General features: G+C 37.9%; 1 protein-coding gene across 1 annotated transcript in view; it reads left to right on the top strand.

The window, feature by feature from the left end:
- Positions 1–23522, top strand: part of TFPI (tissue factor pathway inhibitor) — a 211269-nt gene that overhangs the window by 168022 nt on the left and 19725 nt on the right. Inside the window, exon 3 of the mRNA XM_079310718.1 lies at positions 20462–20581. Within this exon, the coding sequence (XP_079166844.1) occupies positions 20462–20581 (120 nt within the window). The remainder of the gene's footprint in view (positions 1–20461; positions 20582–23522) is intronic.

The raw sequence follows: 23522 nt of genomic DNA, 5'->3' as shown, positions 1-23522 counted from the left end.
TCTCCACAGGGATTCATCTTTAAATAAATGTCTCTTGTTTTGAGCAATTAAAACTTCTTACTGTTCTTTTCTTTGCCTTCTGCTTTCCATCTGGCCTGTCCACCTGCCCACAGTTTATATCCAAAAAGCAAAGTTAAGAAACCCATAAGATCTTTCTGTTTTAAACAGAAAAAACCCAGTGATTATGCCTATGTTCTTAATTTATTTCCAAAATGTTGACATATAAAAAAAGCAAACTAAATGTTACAAATACAACCAAAAATGCCCAAATTTGTATCCTGGTTGATAGCACTAATTTAACCGATGGTCATTGTGTAAGAATATTGTAAAGTCCAAGATGCCTATGTTGAAAATGGTTCATTATAATAGTATATGTTTTGGTAAATAGTTTTAATTTTTTTTTTCTAACAAGCAACTGATAGCTCCAAAGCATTCAGCTTTGCTTTCTTGCTGATCTTGACCCCATCTTCTATTCCCTGCTCTACAGTAGTAGAAATTAAGAAACATCCCAAAACTTAAAAATATTTTGCCTGTGTACATATCACTTCATATTCTGTGGAACAAGTCCTGAAAAACTTCATTTTCTTCTTGCATTTTGGTATATGAACAATTCCAGCCCTAGTCTGTTCAAGCCTCTCTTGCTTACAAAGCTTCCGTACTTCTGTTTCTGTCAGTTCAGTAGTAATGAAACAAAAGTAAGAGAGAAATTTGCAATTTGTCACACTTTTGAAATAATTTATCATCAAGTAGGAAATATTCTGCATGGTATTTACAGCTCATTGTACAATAAAACTGGAAGGAACAACTAAACAAACAGAGCCTTCTTAAAAGAAGATGGTAATCCCAGTCTTTCTGCATAAATACCTCTTTTAGTTTTCATTTCTGGCAGGAATCTATGCCAGTGTATTCCAGAACTGCAGGGTGGGAGGAGAAGGATGGACCCTATCTACTGTAGCTGTCCTTCAAAATACTTAAAATTGCAAATATTTAAATCAAACTGTTATTTACATGTTTCCTTTTGCATCTAGCATCAAAGTAAGGGGCTGCTTCTATTTATTATCTTTGTTGTGTTTTTATTATTATTATTACAAAGCATTTAAAGGAAAATTAATTTGGTCAAATTATATATTAGTATCTTGATAGGATGAAAAGCCCCTATGAACAGGTATCTTGTATCAATACAGCGGCTATTTCTCCAACAAGCAACAAATTTTAAAAATATTTGCATGGATGAAATCTCTTGGGGGGAATATTTAAACATATTTAATTGATTATGGTCCAACATAGCACTCTGATCACAAAAAATTGTGTTCAGCTTGTATTTAGCTACTGAGGAATAAACTGTTTGTGTTTGATTTACTGCAAGTAGCTTGTATCAAAAGCTTCTTTGAAACATAAGTGCCAGCAGTTGTAACTTATTTTTGTGAGGGTTACTCAGTCAAAGAAATTTATGTGCATCTATTAGAAGAGTTATCTGTGCATTAGAGCAGGGTATGTGTATTACAGTGTCTTAGCACTGGGCAAATTTTGTTACCTTGGGGTGTAAGTAAGCAAAAAATATCACTCCAGCTATCTCACAGATTGGAAAGAAATCAAATAAGCTGACAGGCTTCTGTCAGAATTTAGAGGACATTTCCATAGTGCTAGAAATAGATTGCAGAGGATCAAAGAAAAATATGGAGTAATTCTTAATCTTCTTTTACCAACAGCACACAAGCCTTATTGAAAAATCCTCCTTCACTGTCTGTTTTCTTATTAAAATAGGCTAATTCAGGAAAGGTGATGAGAATATTGCAGTGAGAGATCCTTGCCAGTTAAAAATTTGCCACCCAGCAAACTAGGATTTTACTGTAATTGTTTGGGTTTTCCCACAAGAGCCACACAGTTTTGCATATGTTGCAAATGCAACTTTGGTAAGTATTCTGAACAGTCCTGTTAAGCTCTGCTTTGCTAAGGATATGTTTAGCACCTTTAAATACTGGGTTTCTTTCTAAAGAATTAAGCAGGTTCATTGCATTGTTCTCAGTCCTCCACAGACTTCTCGGATTCATTTCTGACTCGCCCTCTGAGTAAATCTTGCACCTGAGCTACCATTAAGTCATTTCTGTTCAAGAGCTGCTTTGGATACAGTTTAAATTGCTCCATTCATCCAGTTACTAAGCACACCAACGTGTCTGAACTTGCTTCATGAGACAAGAATGCAGCATCAGGAAATATCTCTGCAGCAACCTGTTGTGTTCCTCTCCTTTTAAAAGCACTGCCTTATTCCAGAGTTATTGCTTGCGTGTTTAGCTTTTGGTACACACTTGAGAGACTTTGGCTGATCAGCATTCAGGATGTTTACTCTTTGTTTTGAAATGATCAAGCCAAAATGGAAAACTCTTGTCAAAGGCATTATGTTCCATCTTCTCTCTCCTGGGAGAGGCAATCTTGCCAAGAATCTGTTTTTGGTTTGTTGTTGTTTTGTGTGTTTGCCATGAAACAGTTGCACAGAAGAGATGTTTTGAATCCAGCATCTTCCTTGCAGTAGTTTTTCTTCTGAAGAAAGGAGCAAATGATTTTACCACTGATGGATATCAGCCATCTCAGGTGGCTGTTGCCTAATGAGTTGGAAAGGGCTTTCCTACCTGGAGCCGTCTGACAGGACCTGTGATACAACAACTTTTATCATGTCATGAGTTGCAGTATTACAGTGTACAGAGTATTCAGTATTTGGCACAGTCTTGATTAGTTTTGAAATAGGCTGGTGCTGAACTTTTAATAAGGATTTTTTTTTCTATTCAGTTCTAATCCAGTACCTCTCCCTTTCTTGAAGTCCATTCTGGTGTTTAGACTTCTTGCACATGTCTAATCTCATTTTTATTACTTATTTTCTATTATCAGGAAAGTAATATTAAATACTAAAAGAATAAAAATCTTTTTCTCACTGCTAGGCAATATAAGCTTTGGTGAAGATGGATTAGTGCTCTGTCATCTGTGAACCACAAATTGTTTCCAGTTTCTTGGAGGGCAGGAACTTGGTGAAGGGCAGAGAGAATTGTTCTGAGAGCTGTAAGCACTGTGTAAATAGCTGTTCCCTGGTAAGCATGTGCACGGCAGTAACTCTCACAGGAACAACTGGATGGCTTCTGAACACTTGAGGTGTTTGTTTTGCTTGGAGATGCTGTCTTAGATACTGGATAGCAACTGATAAGAGCCAAAGTTTAGGTGGTGTTTCCCAAACGACTTTTGCTGTCTCTGCAGTTCCTAGAGAAGCATTTTCCTCTCCAAATGCATGCCTGGAAGACTGCAAGTCAGTGAGCTGGGAGGAAGCAGCCAGCCCCAGGAAGGGCAGGTCTTTATCACAGTAGTCATTGGTGGTGGTTTATTTTGGTTTTTAGCAGATTGGAAACAGGTTTCCTGTGTGTGTGCCTGGGTTGCCTTGCTGTGTCTGGGGTAGATGTGAGGAGCCAGGAGGCGATGGAGCAGAAATGAGAAGTGGGGCAGGGATGCTGGGAGGTATTCTGGTGTGAGGGTACCCACAGTGGGGCTGGGGGGAGCAGAAGGCAGCAGGTCTGACCCTGTGGCAACTGGGGCTGGGTCCAGCTCAGTGTGCCAGGAAATGCCTCTCATGGGCTGCTCAGGCTCCCCTGAACTGGCAGCACACGGTGGTGTCCTTAGCTGCCACCTCCTCCACTTACTCATACCCTTAAAATACTTTCCTGAAAGCTGTGGGACTCCTGCTGCTCTTCCTTATGGCGTGGCTTGTGCATCTCCTGTAGCTGATTTATTCACCAGCCACACCACAGAGGAAGGCTCAGCCTGGGAGAAGCTGGCATGTTGAAAAACCCAAAATGACACAGAAGGTGGCCTGGGTACAGTCTGGAGGAGCAACTCTAACTAGTGCCTCCCAGTCACATTCTCTGGAAAGGAAAGAACTTTCACCTCTATTCATTCTATACCAAGATAAAATACAGGAGTGCTCACAGCTTTCTGAGATATCAGAAAGCCCAATAAATGGGAATTTCTGTTCATGTTGTAGTTTTCTATCTAAAAGCATGCTTCATTTAATTTCAACTTGTTTCATTTAACCAAGAGTTAGAAACAGCTAAAAAGTACTGCCAGAGTATATTGCTAATTGATGATTTCTGTACTGATAGAACACATTTAAGGGGGGGTTGGAAAAACCCATGGAAGAAGTCTCCAACAATGTAAGCTACTTACATGTATGCTTAAATTAGTTGTTTTTGAACATTCTGAACGTGTTTTTTGCACTACTTAGCCTTGTCTCAGTTTTGTTAAAGCAAGGGGGGTAGGTATTTCTGATATTGTAATAGTCAATAATTTGAATTTACAGGTTACAGGAACCTACCAGAATTTATTTTGAAATTATTAAAGAAATAGCAGTTTCATATGTTCATACCTATAAATTATATTATTCTACCATGGTGTGTATATAGATCTGTGTGGGTACATATGTAATGTACAAATTGAAATAGGTATACTGTGCATACATAAAAAGATATTCAGAAATAAATCTTATCAGAGCAGTGGAAATAAAAAAAAGGTACTCTTAAATTAGGAAGGAAGGAATTTTAAAAGTTTAATGAAATATTTTCCCCTCAAAGCAGAAATTATCCTCAGGCCTGAGTACTTCTAAATATTTAACTTACAGTAAAACTCACACTGACTGCAGCCTGAGCAGGAATGCAAACCAATAATAATAAAGAAGGAATAAAACATGTGTAATTGCTGCTGGTTGTTTCCACATGAAACACCAAAGCTCTCAGTGCTGCAACAGTGACATCCAGTGACAAAGGCAGCTTGTCCTGGGCTCAGCCTGAGCACTAAAGGACGTGGATGGAAAAGGACATTTGTTTACTGAGATCTTTAGTGCAACACTGGATTCATTAAAGGGATAATTAGAAATGCCATGGGAGAACGAATATAATGATAAATAGGTAATCAAGAAAAATTATCTATTGAATTAACCCAGATCTGTTTCAGAAGTAGGCATTTGCTAAGCCAAGTAAGGAATATATTCTTTTGAAGCAAGAGCTTGTTCCAGTGAGGCAATTTGCTTGATGAGCCAACACACACTCCCTTTTTTATTATTTAACAAAACAGAATTCAGTAGGCAATACTTCTACTCTATTTTGCTGCAGATATGATCTACCTCAAATCTAAATGCATGTGTGTGGTGGAAATTTTTCAAATGAATGAAATAAAAAGACCAAAAAGAAATAAGCCTGCCTTTTGTAGAGAAGGTGACAAAATGGTTATTGTCTTGCATAAGACATCCCTTTTTTCTGTTTTGTTTGAAGGAGTTGTGAGTTTTTTAATGGCATTGACACCTCACAGAGCTGCTGGCTCTAAAAATGAGTGGCATTTGATTCTGACCTGACCCCTCTACTTTCTTAGTTATCCAATTTTGTTTTTATTGAGTATGAGTCTTGAAGTCTCCACATTATTCCAAATGTCATATGATATGTCCTATACTGATTCCTGTAATTGTACTACAGAATTAGCTTCTCTGGGCTTTTTCAAAAGGTAGTAATAGGAACTAATTTTTTAGGATTTCAACTTCAAAGCATGCTCCAAGATGTCTGTGTTTTACTCTTAAGAAATTGAGTTTAAAAAAGTTATGTAAGGCCATAGGCAAAAGGAAATGCACAGAAAAATGAATTAAAAGAATGAAAAGGGAAACAACTACCCAGATGGAAATAAGAAAGGTAAAAGTTTGTTACATCTATCCTTAGGTAAGAGGCAGTAGTTTGTGACACAGGAGAAGAAAAATCCTTAGGGTTGCATTGCTTCTCCCTGTTCACTGTAATATTCAGATTATTAAATATGCTGGGTGTTTACTCCCTGTTTCATCTGGTATCAACATAGGCAATGTTATGTTCTGGTGGTATGCCAATACTGGGTTTCTATAGGATAGATGACTAGGTGTTCTGCCTAATAAAAGGGGAGCCTTTTTGATTTGGTTGTTTTTCAGTTTTGGGTGTGTGTGGGGGGGGTTTGGTTTTTTTTTTTTTTTTTGGTTTTTTTTTTTTTTTTGTTGGTTGGTTTTTTTTAAGTCCTGGACTTGAAGGAGGGAAAATTTTAAAAGCTCTACTTTTTTCAGGAAAAAGAACAACAGCATCAGCTGACTGCAGACCCTCTGCAGGGCTAAGCAGTTAATTTCAAGAGAACCTATTGCTCACTATAAGACAACGGGGCTTTAAAATCAGAAAGGCAGATGCTGAATGTATTCCTTGCTGCTACTCAAACAGGCTGGGTAGTTCAGCTTGGGAAGATTTTCAACTAGTAAAAAATTGATCTGTTAATCACTTTCCTCTCAGCCACCACTCAATTCCTTTCTTCTTCTTGCCCCTGAAGAAAAAAGCACATTAGGAAAGTCCACTTGCCCAACTTGATAGCCCTGTTAAAGGTTTGACTTTTAGAGCACAAAACCCCAGCAGAAATAAATTGGGTGTTAAGTGTTGAAGATTTATCTTTTTAGAGATGTTCCTATGTTTCCATTAGTAATATATTGCCTTAATGTCTTAGTTATTACTACTTTGGAGTGAGGACAAAAACACAGCCTGAATATTTGGAGCTGCCTTATTGTATTATCTGTGTTCTGCTTTCAGAAAAAATAGTCATCTTCTGTGCTCATTTCAGTTTCATCTTTAGAAAACCCTTGAGATAGCCATGATTTTTAAATAATCAGAAAGTTACAGGAAAGAATACGAGGAGACAGAGGAGTGCATCAGAGACAGATTTTCAAGTGACAGCTGCTGGATTCTGATCTTGGTTTCACTAAGGAAGATCTTTCCTCTTCACTTCCATGCACGTGTTTTTAGTTGGGATTGAAATATTAAATATTACAGAGACCACAATGACAATAATGGAATGACTATAAATTAGTAATAGAGCCATTTGTAAAACTCATACTAAAAGGAAATTAAGCTATGTTCTTCTTTTAGAACCTAGTTAGGGTTTTGTGTGTCATGGCCGTGTAGATGACCTTAGCTGGAAAAGACATAGGGTCACCTAATGTTCAGATCATCTCACACTTGAGCACAGAAATGCTGCTGGTGGTGCAAACGTGGAGTCTCTGATAGGTACCTGAGTGCTCCCTCTGTCAGTGCTTGCTGTGGTGCTCCAGTCTCTAAGGTGACAGTGGCTGCTGCATTTTGGCACTCCCTCTAAGCTCCCTGGGCTCAGCCAGCTGTGCTGATGCTGTTTTTCCTGCCAGCTTAATCGTGGGTTCCTTACTCCTTATGAGGATTCAGAAATAGCTGTGGTTTCCCATCTCATTCAAGCCAATAGAACTATGAAATTATGATGCAGTTTGTTGAAAGCAGGAGGCAGGCAGCTCCCAGCTCTGAGGAAATTTAAGACCTAAGCAGTGGGAAAATCAAGAGGCATCGCTAGAGGGCAACAAGGCATCGCAGACTGTGTGTGGTTAAAGCTCCAGCAGTGTCACACCCTCGCTGAGAGGCATGTGTGACCAACAGCTTATGCAAGCTTTTGTCTTCCCCGTGAAAATTGTCACTGGGTGACATAATGAATCTTGCTTCAGAAATAGGGCTTAAAATATTCATTTTATTATAGATGAGCAAATAAAAATTATAATTTTATGCTGCTTTGTCTCTGTTCTGGTACAGTAAAACATCATTTTATATGAACGTATGAGCATAAGTATAGGAATAGCATATACCTAGGGCTATGGTGAATTACATATAGCCATGCACTATATACAAATAAAAACTTACAGGTTAGGAAAATCTGAATTTGTAGTTCACTGTCTTTCCTTCCATCCCTTTCAGTCAGCATGAGCACCAACCCAAACTGGTAACAGACATGGCAGAGGACAGTGACCCTGTCCCAGTCCTCTGAAGCTTTCAGGGTAGTTATTAGCTCTTACCTTCCATTTCCTGATGTCCTGCTGGCACTAACAATGTTGTCAGTGTAAAAGTAGCTTGCCACGCTCTGGTAGAAATGTAGGCTGTGTGGTACAGTGACATGGTAGGGAGAAGGGTGGAGTACCTGGCCTGAAGCCACAGCTGTGTCTCAAGGAAGAGTCAGGTGTTTTTAACCTATGTGTTGTTGCAAAGGCTTTTTACCATTAGTATTGTTATCCTTGCCTACCTTCTGCAGGCTGGTAATCAAGACAGAGCTCCAGCCTAGGGGGTTTCTTGGGATTGTCTCCTGTTTTGACTCCTGGAAAAAGTGGGGCTGTCACCAGGAGCAGCTTCATGGCAAGAGCTCCCAGCTGACAACATGGAGTAAAGGGATTTTTTTCTGTGGCCAGAAGGTAACTGACAGTGTGCCTTTTCAAGCAGTGTCCGTTTGTTCATCAGGCTTGTAATGATGCTGACCTCTTATGTAGACCTTCTATGCATTGTTAGGAAGCTAAATTCTAATCATCTCAGCTTTGGACCCTTCAGAGCCAAGTACTGAGCATTGCAAGTATGTGCGAACAATTTTTTTCGTGGCATCTCTGTTTTAGTTTACTCTAGCTGTACTATTGTATGCATTTGCTAATAGTCAGCAGCAGGCTTCAGAGCAGCCCAGAGATTAGTGTGATTGTCTAGGCCTGTCATAGCTGAATGGAATTCTCTGATCACACTAAAGGTTCAAATCAGTTTTGTTTTCATCTTCAAAGTCCAATTCCAATTTCAACTGGAGCCTTTTAGGTTGTAGTTATAATGCAAACTAAATTAGGAAGGCAACTAAATTAATTCCCAGCAACTAAATTAGGAGGGCTGCATGTGGGAGATGGAGAGGCATCAACAGAATAGAAAGCAAAACTGCTTATCTGAAAATTAAATAGTTTTCTTGGAATTTTCCTTTTGAGTATGCATTCCTTGAGCACATAGCGGCCTTTTTACTTTCATCTTGTTTTATTATACCAAAGATTCCTTAGCTGAACTTATAATCAAAATAAGGGTTTAATTCTCTTCTATGTTCTTTAAAGTACTTTTCTTTATGTGTTTTTCTCCCCTTATTTGATGATAAGATGTCAAATGTGTTTTAAACGGTAGCTTTTCCCCTTTAACTTTTTTTATGTCTGCGTGGACTATATTTTTCAGAGTTCCTTTGAATTACTTGAGTAAGGTCTTGTGAGAAAAAGACTGATGCTAACATATTGACACAAATGATGAAAATTCTGTTTTGTGTATGTTCATTTAAAAAAAAAAAACCAAAAACTTCATAAAAAACAAAAAAATCCACTTGAAATTATGGCCAGACCTAGTCCCTAGATTTGAAATAAATTTTTATAGGCTTGCAATTTCAGACCATTTGTCATTCAGTACAACTAAAACCAAAGCAACTTCTTTGTAAAGTTCTTGTAGAGTTGAGCAGGTTTGAAACTATCTGCACAGATTCTTATGCATCCATAAAGATGAATTGTCAAAGTGGAGAAGTATGTACAGTTTTTGAAATCTAGTGAGTTTTTCTTCTATTGTAAAGGTACAGACATTTTTTTAATGGTATAATTTTAGTGTAACTGCTTTGGGCTGTCTTTCTGGTGGCCCTCAGATTTATAGCACTGATAGAAACTAATTCTTAACAGTGTTTTTCATTTGCTGTGGTGTGACACAAATGACAGACTGACCATTTCCTTTTCACTGACCTCTGCAGCTGGCTTGCCTCTTGCTTTACCTGAGCTGGTAATTAGTAACTGCACGGTAGAACCTCGCCCCCAGCATTTGAGCTGTCCCTTTATTTTGGGAGTGCTCCTAGTCCATTTCAGGACAATTACACCATTTGATTATTGACCTTGTTAATAGTAAGTAGTCTCAGCTGACTACTGACTTTGTTCTGAAGAGTATTACAGATGTTTTTACAGTCAGGAGATCTAAGGAGCCGGCAGGAGCCCTCGTGTTTGTGTCAGAGATAGTTAATCCATTAACTGACCAGGACAAACTGTCAGTCTGTTTCAGGATGGTGATGAACAGCTGAATGTAACCTTCAATTAAAGTGATTTAACTGCCTGTTTGTCTTTGCCTAGAAATAATTACAATGAGTTACAGCTACTGACTGTCTAAATTATTGTACTTCAGCTGGTATTTGTCTCTCTTACTGTTTAATCCCTTACCTGGGAAATTCCCATCCTGTGTGTCCAGGACTGATTCTGGACACGAGTGTCTACACACACAAGTTACAAGGTCTCCCTATCATCAGCCATAGTACTCTTAATGACCCTGAACTCGAGTTTTAGCACATCCTGGTGTGATGTTTAAGTAGATGGGATGTTGTAGGTGCAGGCAGAACAGCTCCAGACAGCTTCGTTTAAAAAGACAAAACCTAGCAGTCCATCACACCGCATCTGTTAAATTTGCAAGGAATAGGGCATCCTCGGGAGCCGCATCGGAGCCTGCCAGGTACAGTGAATAAATGAAGGAGCATTTCGTTTTAGCTGGTGCTGTTCGGAAAACAGTGTCTCCGAGCTCCAGGCAGATGGGAGCCCCGGTCAGGAAGCATTCCCGCCGCGGAATCTGCCTTGTGCCCAGAGGAGCCTTGGGCGAGCCGAGCAATCCCCAGCCTGAGTCCGCTCCGGCCAGATCAGGTTGCAGCCCTGCCTTTGTAGCTTTACACCACACCCCCTCAACGGGAATTGGTAGGGGAGGATCATATTCAGCCCCGATTCAGGAATTCCCTCTTTCTTCAAGAGCTGTTGCTAGGAGTTTGGTGAGTACTTTGCAGCAGACTTTCGGTTTTAACTGAGTAATTCTTTTTGCTTTAGCTGCCGAAAGCAGTATCAGCTGGTGGCTTTTCTTTAGATGCAGTAGTCAGATGTTTGGATTCGAAGTCCTGCAAAGAGTGCTACGAAAAGGGAGACTTATTTTCCTCTGCAAATTTGAAACAGCACGACAATGAATATACTTGTATGGTTAATGCAACTAATATTTGATTGCCATAATCTCAGTCTGAGGTATTTTAAACTCCAAGACAGTTCTTGGAAAGGAAGCTGTCCTGAAGCCAAATAAGTTAATTCTGATCAATAGTTCGAATTTCAAGAAGAGCTCTTGCTTTTTGAAGCAATTTCTCCAGTGCAGTAGATCCAAGAGAGACTTGGTTCCAGCAGAATGCTGCCAGGCTGTTTCAAATCACTCTGAGGCAACTAACATCTGGAGAAATTAATATTTTGAGAAGTACAGAAAGATTATATGAGAATCAAATTAAGCTGGTAAAACATAAGCTGGTTTCATCCACAGTATATTTGAAATTTACAAGAAACCCTTAATGAGGGTAGTGAGTGAAGTGTCCAGTTGTATCAGTGTGACATTGCACACTGAGCCCCAAAAAACCAGAATATTTTTGTAATGTTTTACTTAGAATAATTGATGTAAACTTCAATTTTAGTAACTGTGTAAAAAAAAAACCAAAAAAAACCAAAAAAAAAGTCATAAAATCTTGTATTTTAAAATATTGCTAGAATTGGTTAATATGTAAAAAAATGGGTGGTTTAAATGAGGTAAAGGCCCATAACAATGGGAAACTAGGAGTAGGAGAAAAATAGCAATTTGGACTGGGGGGGGAGAGTGTGTGGATGGTCAGTCTGACTCAGTGCTCCAGGAATTAGCCATGAAAGTTTTGTGTAAAGATATAAACCTTCCTTCCTGAGTGTCTTATGGACAGACACAGGGACAGGAAATGCAGCTGTCAGTGCAGATAGGGACAGCAAGGGCGTGCTGGAGGAATTGCTAGGCACCTACTTGGCAAAGCTGTCAGCCTTTGCCATTTGGAACCTTCTCCCCATTATTTAATTTCACTAGGAGACATTTATTATTGTGAAGGCAGCAAGTATCTATCCACAGCAGATTTCTCTGAATTGTTGTTTAAGCTGAATTTGAGAATTATAATCGAGTTTACTTTGTGTGGAGTGTACACAGAACAATGCTGAGGAGGAGGTAAAGGTGATTCAAACACATCCTGCTCTGGCCTTTTCTCCCATCAAATAATATCCCATGTGACATGGTTCATTAAAAAGCAGCCATGTGGCCAATTGCTTGATGAATCAATTTAGCTGAAAGTTTTATGACTTTTATGCCAGAGAGTGACCAAGTGCCCTTTAAATTGCTTTTCAGTAATCTGTATATTTGTCCTCACATCGTACTTGGCATAGTTTGTAATTTTGAGTTTTAAAGCATTTCAGCTCACTGGTGTAGCTGCAAGATGTTTAAGGTGCATTTAGCTTTTGAGTGTAGTGCCCACATTTGCTAATATTGCTCATGAAAACTTAATTGTTATTCATCTAATAATATTCTAAATGCAATGAGTTTTACGTTTCTGTCTCAGGGCAGATAGAAATTTATTGTCCTTGAGTTTATTTCTCCCTAATCTCAGAGAGAAATTTTGAAAGCCCAATGGTAAAAATTTGGCTCTTTGGGTGGTTATTTTAGTTCTGAAGGGAAGTGAGGGACAGCATTCAAATAGGAGGTGAAGAAATTGGAGGAAAAGTGATCTTGGAAACAAAACAAGAGTGCAAAAGAAGGAGCATCCTAGCAGACTCTCAGAACATGCTCAGGTCCACAGTTAGGGAGAATAACTCAGCTTCAGTTTTACCTGCAAGGACTGTTTCTCAAATAACCCTTCCAAGTGCATAAACAGGAGCAGACCCTGATAACCAGGTGTTCTCCAGCACAGGGGCACTGATATCCTTTATGCTACTGTGATTCTGTGTGTCTTGGATTACTTTTAGGGCACAAAATATAACATGACATATCAGTGGGATTAAGGCTGTTTCTGGGGAGGGGGGGAAAAAATCTCCTGTGGAAGAAAAAGACCATTACATTCGCTCTCACATTCTGGGAAGTTGCCTTCATATCTATATTTACTTTAAAAAGGTGATTCTGGCAGTAGTTTTAGCTTGCATTATAAAATAAGGTGGTATCTGCTTTAAGTGCTCTTTAACTGTTGTGATTTTGTTGGTGTGCATTCAGTCCATTCTGAGAATGTCTGACAGAAGGACTCAGAGCATGTGTATAGGAAGAAGAAAAGAAATTTTCAAATTTAAAAGAATATCAGTAAAACTTGTAGCATGGAGGTTTACATGACTCTCATATCTCAATTTTTGAGCAAGGAGTTTAAAATTTGTCAAATTCCAATAGTTACTAGTGTTGTTTGGGCTGAAGAGTCATGTTTTCTCTCTAGAGAGTCAGGAGAGGCTGATGGAGTTTTCCTATTTGAAGTTGCTTTTCACAGTGAAACCAGGGAAAACTGTCTTAAAAAACAGGAACAAATTGCCCACTTCTGTATGTTTCTCTTATGAAACCATTTAACTTTACAATGGGGACAGAGTGCCCTTGGGGACAGAATGAAGCAAAACCATATGGAGAATTGTATAATTCCTTTCCCTCATAGTTACTTCACAGTAAAATAGGCTTATTTTAATCCTTTTAATTTTCTCAAAACTCTTTGTTCAGTTTCTTAATAACTTCCTGTGCTGTTAATACAGCTATGTATTTCCCATCTTTAGTATTCCTGCCATCTTCCCTGAGGGGTCCCCCTCATAGCTGAGTGTAGCTCTGAAGTTAACCAGGTAATTAGATTTACAGTTTAGTGAGAAATTAAAACTAGGCTTTTTGACCCCCAGGGTATAAGTTGGATCACAAGAAAGTTCAACTTTCTTTCAGAAAATTTAACCTTCCTTCAGAAAATTCCAGGCATTCCAAGACAGCTAATTTCAACGTAACTACATTGAAAAGAGTAGTTGCAGTAAGTCAGCTGGAAATACAAATTTTATGTAAAGTAAATATTAGGTATTACTGTTTTTATGAGCTTCAAGAAAGGTCTCTCAAGTGTGTTGGCACTTGCTCTGTGTCCACAGGAGATGGTGGTGCCAGTGAGAAGCGTGATCTGTACTGTGGTGGGAGATGAAGGGAATGCAACCCTTCTTTTCTATGACATTGTTATTTTGTGTTGGTTTAAACTGGCTGTAGGGTGATAATCTGAGGCAGTCTGAATTCTGGGTGGTTCCCACTGAAGGCAGCTTCAGTGTTTCTAACCTGTGCAATGGTCACACATCCACTGCAGGAAAAGTGTCTGTGGTGTCTCCAGCTGGGAGGATAGACCAGGTGAGCTAAACTTGTCTGACAGAGCAAGGAAATTTGTATTTTCAACCTCTGTATGTGTGAAAATGTGATTGATGTGATGATGAGGTTACAAAAGGTGAATGGCTATGGTCAAAACCAGTCACAAGAGGCATCACTTTGGCAGGAGTTTCCTCCTGGGCCTGCCTGTGGTATTTTCAGTGTCTGACAGTTTCACAATTGAATAGTCATGCTTCCACAGTGTGTGCAAATGGGAAATTACACACCACTGGGTCATATATATATATATATATAAAATATAGTACTGAAACTACTCTGCTCACTAGAAAAGCAGGTGACATCTGAATATGCTTCGGTTTATCAATAATCACAGCTGAGACTTAAACACATGGACTGGACTTTTCCAGTCCAAACTGCTAGGAAAAAAAAACAGGTCAGACACTTTATAGTGCTTAGATGTAGCTAATATTGCTGCTTGTTTGTTTTTCTAGTGGGTTTTGTGCTCTGGTGCGGTTATTAGGATACTGAAAGCATTCCCTGTTTCAAAATAAGATCAGATGGCCAATGTTTTTGCTACCAACGGGTAGTTTCTGTCTGAGCAGTACAGGCCTGAGTGCAGTGGGTTTGTTTTGTTTATTAGGGTTTATGAAATTATGTAAACTAGTTATTTGCTTTAGTCCACATGTAAAAATATTTTGATAAGAGCAGAAGATTTTTCTCCCCCATTGAAAGCTATATCAAAAAGAAAATGAGCTAGTTATGTGATTTGCTGCAGACAAACCCAGTGTTTCTGTGAAAACATGCAATTGTTTTAATAAATCAGTCTTAATTTCAGAAGTTATAATTTGCTTTGACTGTTGCATCTGCCTGGTCAGGGAGTTGGGGAAGTTGTTTGCAGGATTCTGTAGCCAAGCCTTACTGTCACTTTGGCTCTGCCTGCCTGATAACATCCAGTTCCCAGCTCTTGGATCATGGATACCATGGATGGGACACCTGACTGAGCCAGGCAAGAAGGAGAACTCACTAGAGGGGGAATTTAGAATCTGGAGCTGTGTCACAAGAGAAGTTGAGTGGAGGCAGGATGGCAGAAGTACCTAGTGCCAGATGGTGAACAGACCGGCAGAAGGGGGAAAATGGGTCCTGGACTAAGGTGGGAAAATGGAAAACTGTCTTGAAGCAAGAGTGAAAGAAGTTAACAAGGAAAATGAAAAGGCAAGAGGTGTACAGGCTTATGAAAAAAAGGGACTTGCACTGAGTTTATTAATTAATTTTTTTCATTTACATTTCAAAATACGATGAGGTGTTTTCTTTTGAATTATTTTATCAGGTATGTTTGAAAAGCAGCATTTACAACCTTCATAAAAGCAGAAAGAAGGTGGGAGTTTAGATCTGAAACAGTGACATCAGGTTATGAATGTGAAAAGTGACAATTTATCTGCACAAAAGCTAATTAAAAACATTAGTTTTTCTGAATTTTCTCTGTAGTGTTTCCAGTTTTCACTTCACTTTCCAGTTTTTACTAGGCAATTTCAGAGACTGGAACAGTGAATCAGCAAAGCATTTATGCTAAATGGTGAAAGGTAAGTAACCAACTCAAAATCTTTCATAGCAAGAAAGAATTTGAAGTTCTTGAAGGAAGGGGAAGGAGTCCCTGGTCTCAGGACTCACACAGACCATGAGAGGTGCTGCAGCAGGGCACAGAAAAAGGGAGATCATTTGGGGTGGAGGGTGGAATTTCTATAGCTTTTGCTTTCAATCAGGGATGTTTGCATGCTCATGATTCACAGTTCACTGCCTGAACTTATTAAGTTGCTGTGACAGCACAAGGCTCTGGTGACTCTGGTGGAAGTCAGTTTAATTGACAGCTCATCACTGACTCAAGCATCACCATCAGAACAGAGGTGATAGAATTCCTGCCTACATCATTCTTCATATTTACAGCTGAGGCAATGAGAAAACAGCTCCATAGCAGCACATGTAATAAAATAATTTTTAAGGGAGCACTGGCTCTGCCAGCTGGGAGACAATGCTGCAGATAACATTAATGCAACCTTTATCACACAAGTCCTAGTAGGTAGTATAAGATATCATAGGGCAAAGTCAATGGCTCTGAACTATAGTCAACTAAAAAAGATCTGCTTTTGTATCAGAAATGTTATAATCTGGTCTAGTTAGCCTTTTAATTCTTAATTTGAGACTGTGCTAAATTGAACTTCTGGCCATGCACATCCTACCTCCCGCTAGTAATTCCTCTGCTTAATTATATCCTCTGTTTTTTTGGGGTTTTTTTGTTTGTTTTTTGGGGTTTTTTTGTGTGTGTGTTTCTCTATTTCCTGGGCTGTCAGTGTGAATGAGTCACTTTTACAGTCATTGCAATGTTACTTTAGGCCTTTTTTAAGGATGTTTTTTTTGGGGTTTTGTTTTTGGTTTTTGGGGGTTTTTTTGGCTACTATGGGAAATGCTAGTTTTATTTTTCTTTTTCCAGTTAGCTTGTTAGAGACAAGTGCCACACTGGAGGAAAAAAAAAAAAGTTTGTGACTGAAAATTCTGGGAACTGTAGAAATTGGTGTTGAAGAGACTGCTAGGTATAAAAAAAACAAGTGTGTGTATACACACATAGAAGTCCTGCAAACTGTATGGACAAGACACTGAGTTTTGTACTTTTCTGGTTTTGGCAAAAGATCTTGATCTTCCTTTTTTTTTTTTTTGGTGTCAAGGTAGAAAAGGCTTGGTTATAAGGGCAGGTAGTAAAGATCTGTTACCAGGAGCTTTCTTGATTGCTTGTGGTCTGCCTTGTCTACCTGTATTTCAGCCTGAGGGAAGCTAATGGCACTAAATGAAAATGTTTAATTAAATCAGTGCCAACTATTACCCACAGACCTTTGATCTCCTTTGTCAAGTAAAATTCTTGTCTGTTATAAAATGTCTCATTAAAAGGTGGAGCAGTACCATGCCAGTTTCTAAGGAATTGTCTGTCTGAGATATACATTAATGGCACAATGATGTAGAGTATTAATGCTGGAGTGATCCTGGCTGTCCTAAGCTAGAATCCTTCTGGAGGAAAAGGCTTTATTTACACTATGAAATTTTCAGAATGTGGCTGAAATAATCAGGCAGTTAAACATGACATTTAAAATTTAAGCATTTCCAATTTTTGTCATGACAGTTTTCACCAATGTGTTCATTTCACATTTTACTGAGCCAAACATCATAGGTGAAGTATTTTGAATTTTGCACTCCATACAAAAATAACAAAATCAGAATGCTTAAAAAAAATTATACTAATATCATAAGAGGCTTACAGCCTTAAAGTTCTGTTGCTGGGCAGCTGAACATCCAGTCAGAAAACCTGGACTTTTTCTGGAGGGTTTGGGTTTTAATTGAAAACCCCAGTGCCAAGTACACTTTGATCTGGGCTTTCATCCTTCCTTTAGGAATAATAAGAAATAATTAAACTACGGAAGGATTTAAGAATTTTATTACCAAAACCTTCATCCCACTCATCCTACCTCCACCCAAACCTGACCCAATGTTCTGGGACTGTGTGACCTCCTGGGAAGGTTATCAGGAAGATAAAGGAGATTGTGCTTGGTCAGGAGACTTTGCAGCAAGGCAGATGTGCTGCTGCACAGCCTACACTGTTCCTGCTGGGAACTGGCCCAAGCATGGAGATGCCCAGCTTTTGACACTCTTTTGACCCTTCCTTTTAAAGCAAATGTAGGAGTTTAATGGAAGAATAGAAATATTGTACCCTGGTAAGGGTTTTGTTCTCTGTGAAAATGCAGTAATTTGTCTTCATAATCACACAGTGACAATTCTGTGTGGTAGCTTGTGATACACAAAATTCTATTTCCATATGAAAAAAAAATTATAGCAACTTACTAAGGATTTCAATTTCTGCCTGCTTGGGGGAAAAGCTTTTGAGAATATGAGATAAGTGACTAAAAATTGATTACTAAATTTTGCAATCTAAATCTATACTCTGCAGATTCCTAGAAGAAGGAACCAAAGACTCAATTTTAAGTGATAGGAAACCAAATTCAAATAGAATTTTTGCTGAACTAGTGAGAGTTTTGGTGGCATATTTGGGAAAACTCAAACATGGAAAATAAAGGCTCATGTTTAAGGACACATATGGAATTGATCCATGGATTACTGAGGTTGTGGACAATTAGCAAGTTCCTTTATGAAGAGCCACGATTGTGCCAGTGATTACTTCTAAGGAAAACAATGTGATAGAAATTTTCTCTTTCCTATGTAATTTCAAGAACTATAACTGTATTTTGTAGCTTTTTTATTACAATGACTTCAGTAGAGCCAGGTAGTCTGTAAGTTATTACTTTCTAAATATCAAATCTGAATATTTGATGCTATTTCTGCTTTAAGTGAGCCTAGATGATGTCAAACTATCACCAACCTTGTTTATATTGTAATGTCGGTGATTTGAATTTTTTTACTGAATATTTCTTCCCATATAATTTTTCTTAGTTGTGGATTTATTTTAATTTTAGTTGATGTCAAACGAATGTCATAAATCAGATATCTCTCAAATCACAAAGAACAGTCTTACACAACTTCAGGTTACCTTGTACAGAGTTACTTTCTATTTTAAAGCATGACTGGACTTTTTATCTGGGGTAAATTAAAAGATTTGTTGTAATTTTTTTTCTTTTTACCTTTAGATGAAAATGCATAATTCCTCCTCAGGTACTAGAAAACTTTGTATATAAAGGATTGTAAAACTGGAGTTCCAGTTAGAATTATGATAAAAGATGCTATTTCTATTTCTTTGTAAAATACCTGAAAATAAGCAACTCTAGCTCTTGCTTATTTTTTCAATTTACCGAATATTTCAAAACTCGTGCATTGTTTTCTAGTCCAAGAGAGGTTACTCCATCTTTGCTTGAAAACAATTTCTGAACTTGTTCACAGAATTGAAGAATAGTCTTTGAGGAAGTTTTTGAAATCACGATTGAAAGCAAAAAATGAGATTTGTATTAGTTTGCACAATGTTTTACCAATGTGTATGTGGATAAAGCCTCTTATTTGTTCCCACAGAAGTCAAGCTTAATAATTGAGTTTAGAAGGAATCAAAGACATGCAATTTTTTGTTTATTTTGGCAGGAATGCATTATGATGTAGAACCTACTATGGCTATGTTTTCTGGCTAAAATAGAAATTCCTTTAAACCCAATTTTTTTTCCTTTCTCTAAAAAAAAAAAGAAAAATTGGAGAAGTCTTTTTCACTATATTATATACTGAAGCCTTCTAAAGGGTATTGTCAAATTTTAAAATTACCGAAGTAGTGCTACTCATGATTTCACCAAGAGTTGTTTTTAAGAATTCATTTCTATTATATGCTGCAAACTGGGAAAACAAATGAGTATACAAGAGGGAAAAATTGCTAAGTTTTCTAGAGAGAAATGAGAATTATGGCTCTGATTTGGTGAAGACATTATGGGCATGTAAACAAAAAACGCTAAAGACCAAGGAGTGTCTGAAGGCTAGGAACTTCTGAGCCCTTAGATTTTTAGGTTTTATTTACTTAATATTAATTAGCATAGCAAAAAAAATATTGTACTTTAAGAGAAGATGGTAGGGAACTAAGGATTATGAATTGGGAATTGATCCGTTGGTAACAAAGCAGATACTGAGTCTATTCTCTAATTAAAATCTGGAGATCCTTAAGGAACTTTTACTTAGTTGTAAAATATGTATTTCCAAAAAAGCTAAAGCAAAAGTTTTCCAGAGTTAATTTCATGTCTGCATGTGTAACATTCTCTTTGGCAACCTGAACAGACCAGCTGCCATGGAATAAGTGTTTTCCTTCTGTCAGTGTTTGCACTGATTTAGAGGGAAAAATAATAGATTTGTACATGAGTGAGGTTCTCAGTATTAAAGAGATCTACAAGGTACAAAATCCTTCTTAAAGCGCTGAAGCCCATGCTGCTAAAAATTTCATGGATTCCTTTGAAATGCAACTCAAGAGTTTGGGAACTTGGGAATTTTAGATGTTATATTTGTTAAAAATGTTGTGGCAATGAATCTAGGTTCTGCAGGTGGAGTAGAACTTGGAATGATTTGACTTAGCAAGCACCACTACATTGTGTAATTAATGTCAGGACTTTAATAGTATCAAGTGTTTTGTATGGTGTTGTGCTCAGGGAGGTGATTTGGCTGGGGCTTGGTATGAAATCAATAGCAGTGCCTCTAACCAGTGCTGGAGATGGGATAGGAGACTTGGAATCTGCTGGGCACAGCTGCAATCCTTGTGTTTTTTCATTGTGCTTACTACATTATTACACCAAAAGAGCTCACATTATCCCCAAAACACTCAGTCTGTGTCTGCCCACAGCACTATGCACTGCCCCACTAAAGACTTTTGCAGGATGCTGACTGAATTTGTTAATTGTCCTTTTTATGTCACACAGGGAAGATGAAGGGAAGAAAGAAGGGACATTCCTTACCTTCACCCTTTATGTTGCTCTTCTTCTGTATTGCTGGACACACAACTGCTGAGCTGGATGACAGCAAAGAGGAGCATGTTGTGGGTAAGATGCTAGAAAACACCTGAAACTCAACCTGCAAAAACCAATCACTCAAACAACAAAGCTCACTATGTTAAAATGCACTGCACATGTACTTCTGTACTTGAGAACTTTTGTGGGAAACTTTTGAAATTGGGACTAAGCTAAAAATGGTCTCTAAGTAGGCAAGAGATGCTTGGAATTATCTATTAAGCTTTAGCAAAATTGCCTTATACTGGGGCTTCTGTTTCCCAAGCTTTTTGGAACATCTAATCCTAATCAAACCCTGGATTAGATATCAAGATAATTCCTTTAAAGCTCTGCTTTAGGAGCATGGAAAAGTTCAATGTTCAGGCAAGGAAACACAGAGCTGGTTAATTCAGGCTTGATTTCCTCATACAGAAAAAGCAGAAATATGATGAATACCATTGTAGATTGCTGTTGCTCTGTTCTATGCACAGATCTCTCAAGTCACAGTTAATTTGCCAAGTTGGATTTAAAGATGGCACAATTACTGTCCTGGTAGTTTTCCTGGGTCTTTGTATTGCCCCAAGTGATTTGACATCACTGGCTAAGTAAAGGAGTTGGACTTGATCCTTGTTAATCCTTTACAACACAGGATATTCGACAATTCTGTGACTAAAAACTCACCAATTGGAAATTTTTGTTAGAAAAATGGTATGACTGTTAGAACTGGGGATGTTCTCGATGTTTCACTATGGTAAGATCATTCTTTACTTTACTGAAATTAAAATGGATCAGAATTGTAGACCAGATACCATTGTGAAGGGTATTTCAATTTCTTCACAAACAATTCTGAGAAAGATGAGGGGAAAAATAAATACACTGCTGGAGTCACACTAAAAATTCCTTTTTCCTTTGAGGAAATTACTTGAAACTGATCACTTCCTTAAGCTGCAGAGGACTATGAAGTGGATGCTTTTGTTCAACAAGTCTGATTTTCAAGTGCAAATGAAAGTGAAGCTAAGGGGAACCTTTTTGTTATGTTTTCTCTTATTTCCATCCTGATTATTTCTCTGTCAGACTTTTGCAGTAGTGTTCTTTGAGATAGCAATAGTAATTGTGCACAGCCTTGGCTTATACATAGGACCATGTCACAGTTAGTCACTACAGTCTAAGATATGCACTGTTCCAGGTTGAGTAGCCTTAGAGTGGCTGTGTAGTAAAAGACTGGTTCTCACAGGATACATTTGTTTGTGTTTAACTCTCAAGTACAAAAATGCCCTTGTTGTTTGAGGGCAAAGTCACATTTATCTTTGCCCCACAACTCTTAGTGCTGTATAAATTCTTAACTAAGCTTACAGGTTGTGAAGGCCAAATCATCCTATACACTTTGTCACCATAACAAATCTGATGGCTTCATTTTTTTCCTCTGTTTCCTTTGTTTATAAAATAAATAATCTCAAGAAAATTGAATAGTCATTTTACTGGGGAATATTTTTTTCACTGGTTATTTTGCAAACTGTTACTTGATTTAGTATAAGAAGCAGTTCTGAACTTCTGGGCTTTAATTCTGAAGTAAAAAACCATCAAGTGTGAGGCTTAGATATTAAACTCAGATTGTGTTTGTGTGACTACTGAAGACTCTGTTGCATGTTTATAATAAAAAAGCTTTTTCTGTACTCTGTTTTCACAAAATATTTATATTATTAATTAAAATTGTTTTTGTGGTTTCTCAATATTTAACTGCTGGACCAAAAACTTTAAATGTTGAAATTTTGTTGGCTGCAATATCATTGATAATATTTATTTTTTAAGTTAGATATTGTAAAGTAATGATATATTTTACCACAGTATTCCACAGATTTCACGTATTAAAAGATGAAATTAGTTGTTTGCATTCATTATTTTTAATGCCATATTTCTGTATCACATTGAGTACAAGTGCTTTGTGAATTTAAGAGGTGGGTTTTTGTCTGTTTTAATTACAGTAATAATCAAGATTGCAGGGTCAAGTCCAATGGAGTAAAAAAGGATTTTTAATTTGTTCTCTTCCAGCGAAGTCTGTCATTTTTCCATCAACATATAAGTGTAATAACAAAAATGAAAGGTATAAAAATAACCAGGTTATGCATATTGTTCATTAATCCCTTATGTGGTAGGCAGAACTTTAGTTGATGTTCCAAAGCCTGAAGAAAATGACTCACAAATGGAATGTGCTTTTTATTCACATGTGAAAGCTTGCCAAGAATAAATGTGCCTGCCTAAAGAGAGTGTAGGAAACACAGGGTAGGAAGAGCACTGAGCAGTGTGTGGGTGGGAAGCTGTCAAATTGACAAAGATGGAAAGAAGAGAAACAGCTATTCATTAGTGACAAGGTGCTTGGTATTGATACCACTTATCAAAGGGAGACATTGCCAAGGAAGGCTGGAAAGATGACAGCATATCTTTACAATTAAGCATAACCACAAAAATTCATATAAAGTGAAGAACACAGACTAAAACAAAGCATTTTTACCTAAAAGTTCAGAAATATTAACGATCTTTACTCTCCCAGTTTATATAGTCGTGTTCTGAAAAGCAACTCCTCCATAGTGCTTACCTTTGATATTTATTGTGCTGCAGGTGTAGTATAGAAATCCATTCATTTTCTAATTAAAAGGTCTTTTTATCAAGCAGCCCTGCAGATTATCCACAAGAGCCTGAAAGTGAAATTAGAGTCTTTTGTTATGCCTACATTGAGAGGAAAGATACTGTTTTCACTTGTACTAATGTAAGAGGATTAGAGACATCGTTCACCACTTCTGCTTTGTTACTATTTCCCTGGTTTCTAGTGAAATAACAGTGCTTTGCCTGGATCACCTAGAGCCCGTGTGCTCAGGGCTGGCTGCAGCTTGTTAGGGCTCTCTCAGTGAAATGAGTGCCCTGGAATGAGAGTGGTGTTCATGGGTTAAACAGCCCTCTTGAGCTGCCACCAGAGTGAAAACAAATGTGAGAATGGCCC

The sequence above is a fragment of the Erithacus rubecula genome (genome assembly GCF_903797595.1).
Source record: "Erithacus rubecula genome assembly, chromosome: 8".
NCBI lineage: Eukaryota > Metazoa > Chordata > Aves > Passeriformes > Muscicapidae > Erithacus > Erithacus rubecula.
Note: the sequence above shows the minus strand (reverse complement) of the source record. Positions and strands in the feature narration are given on the sequence as shown.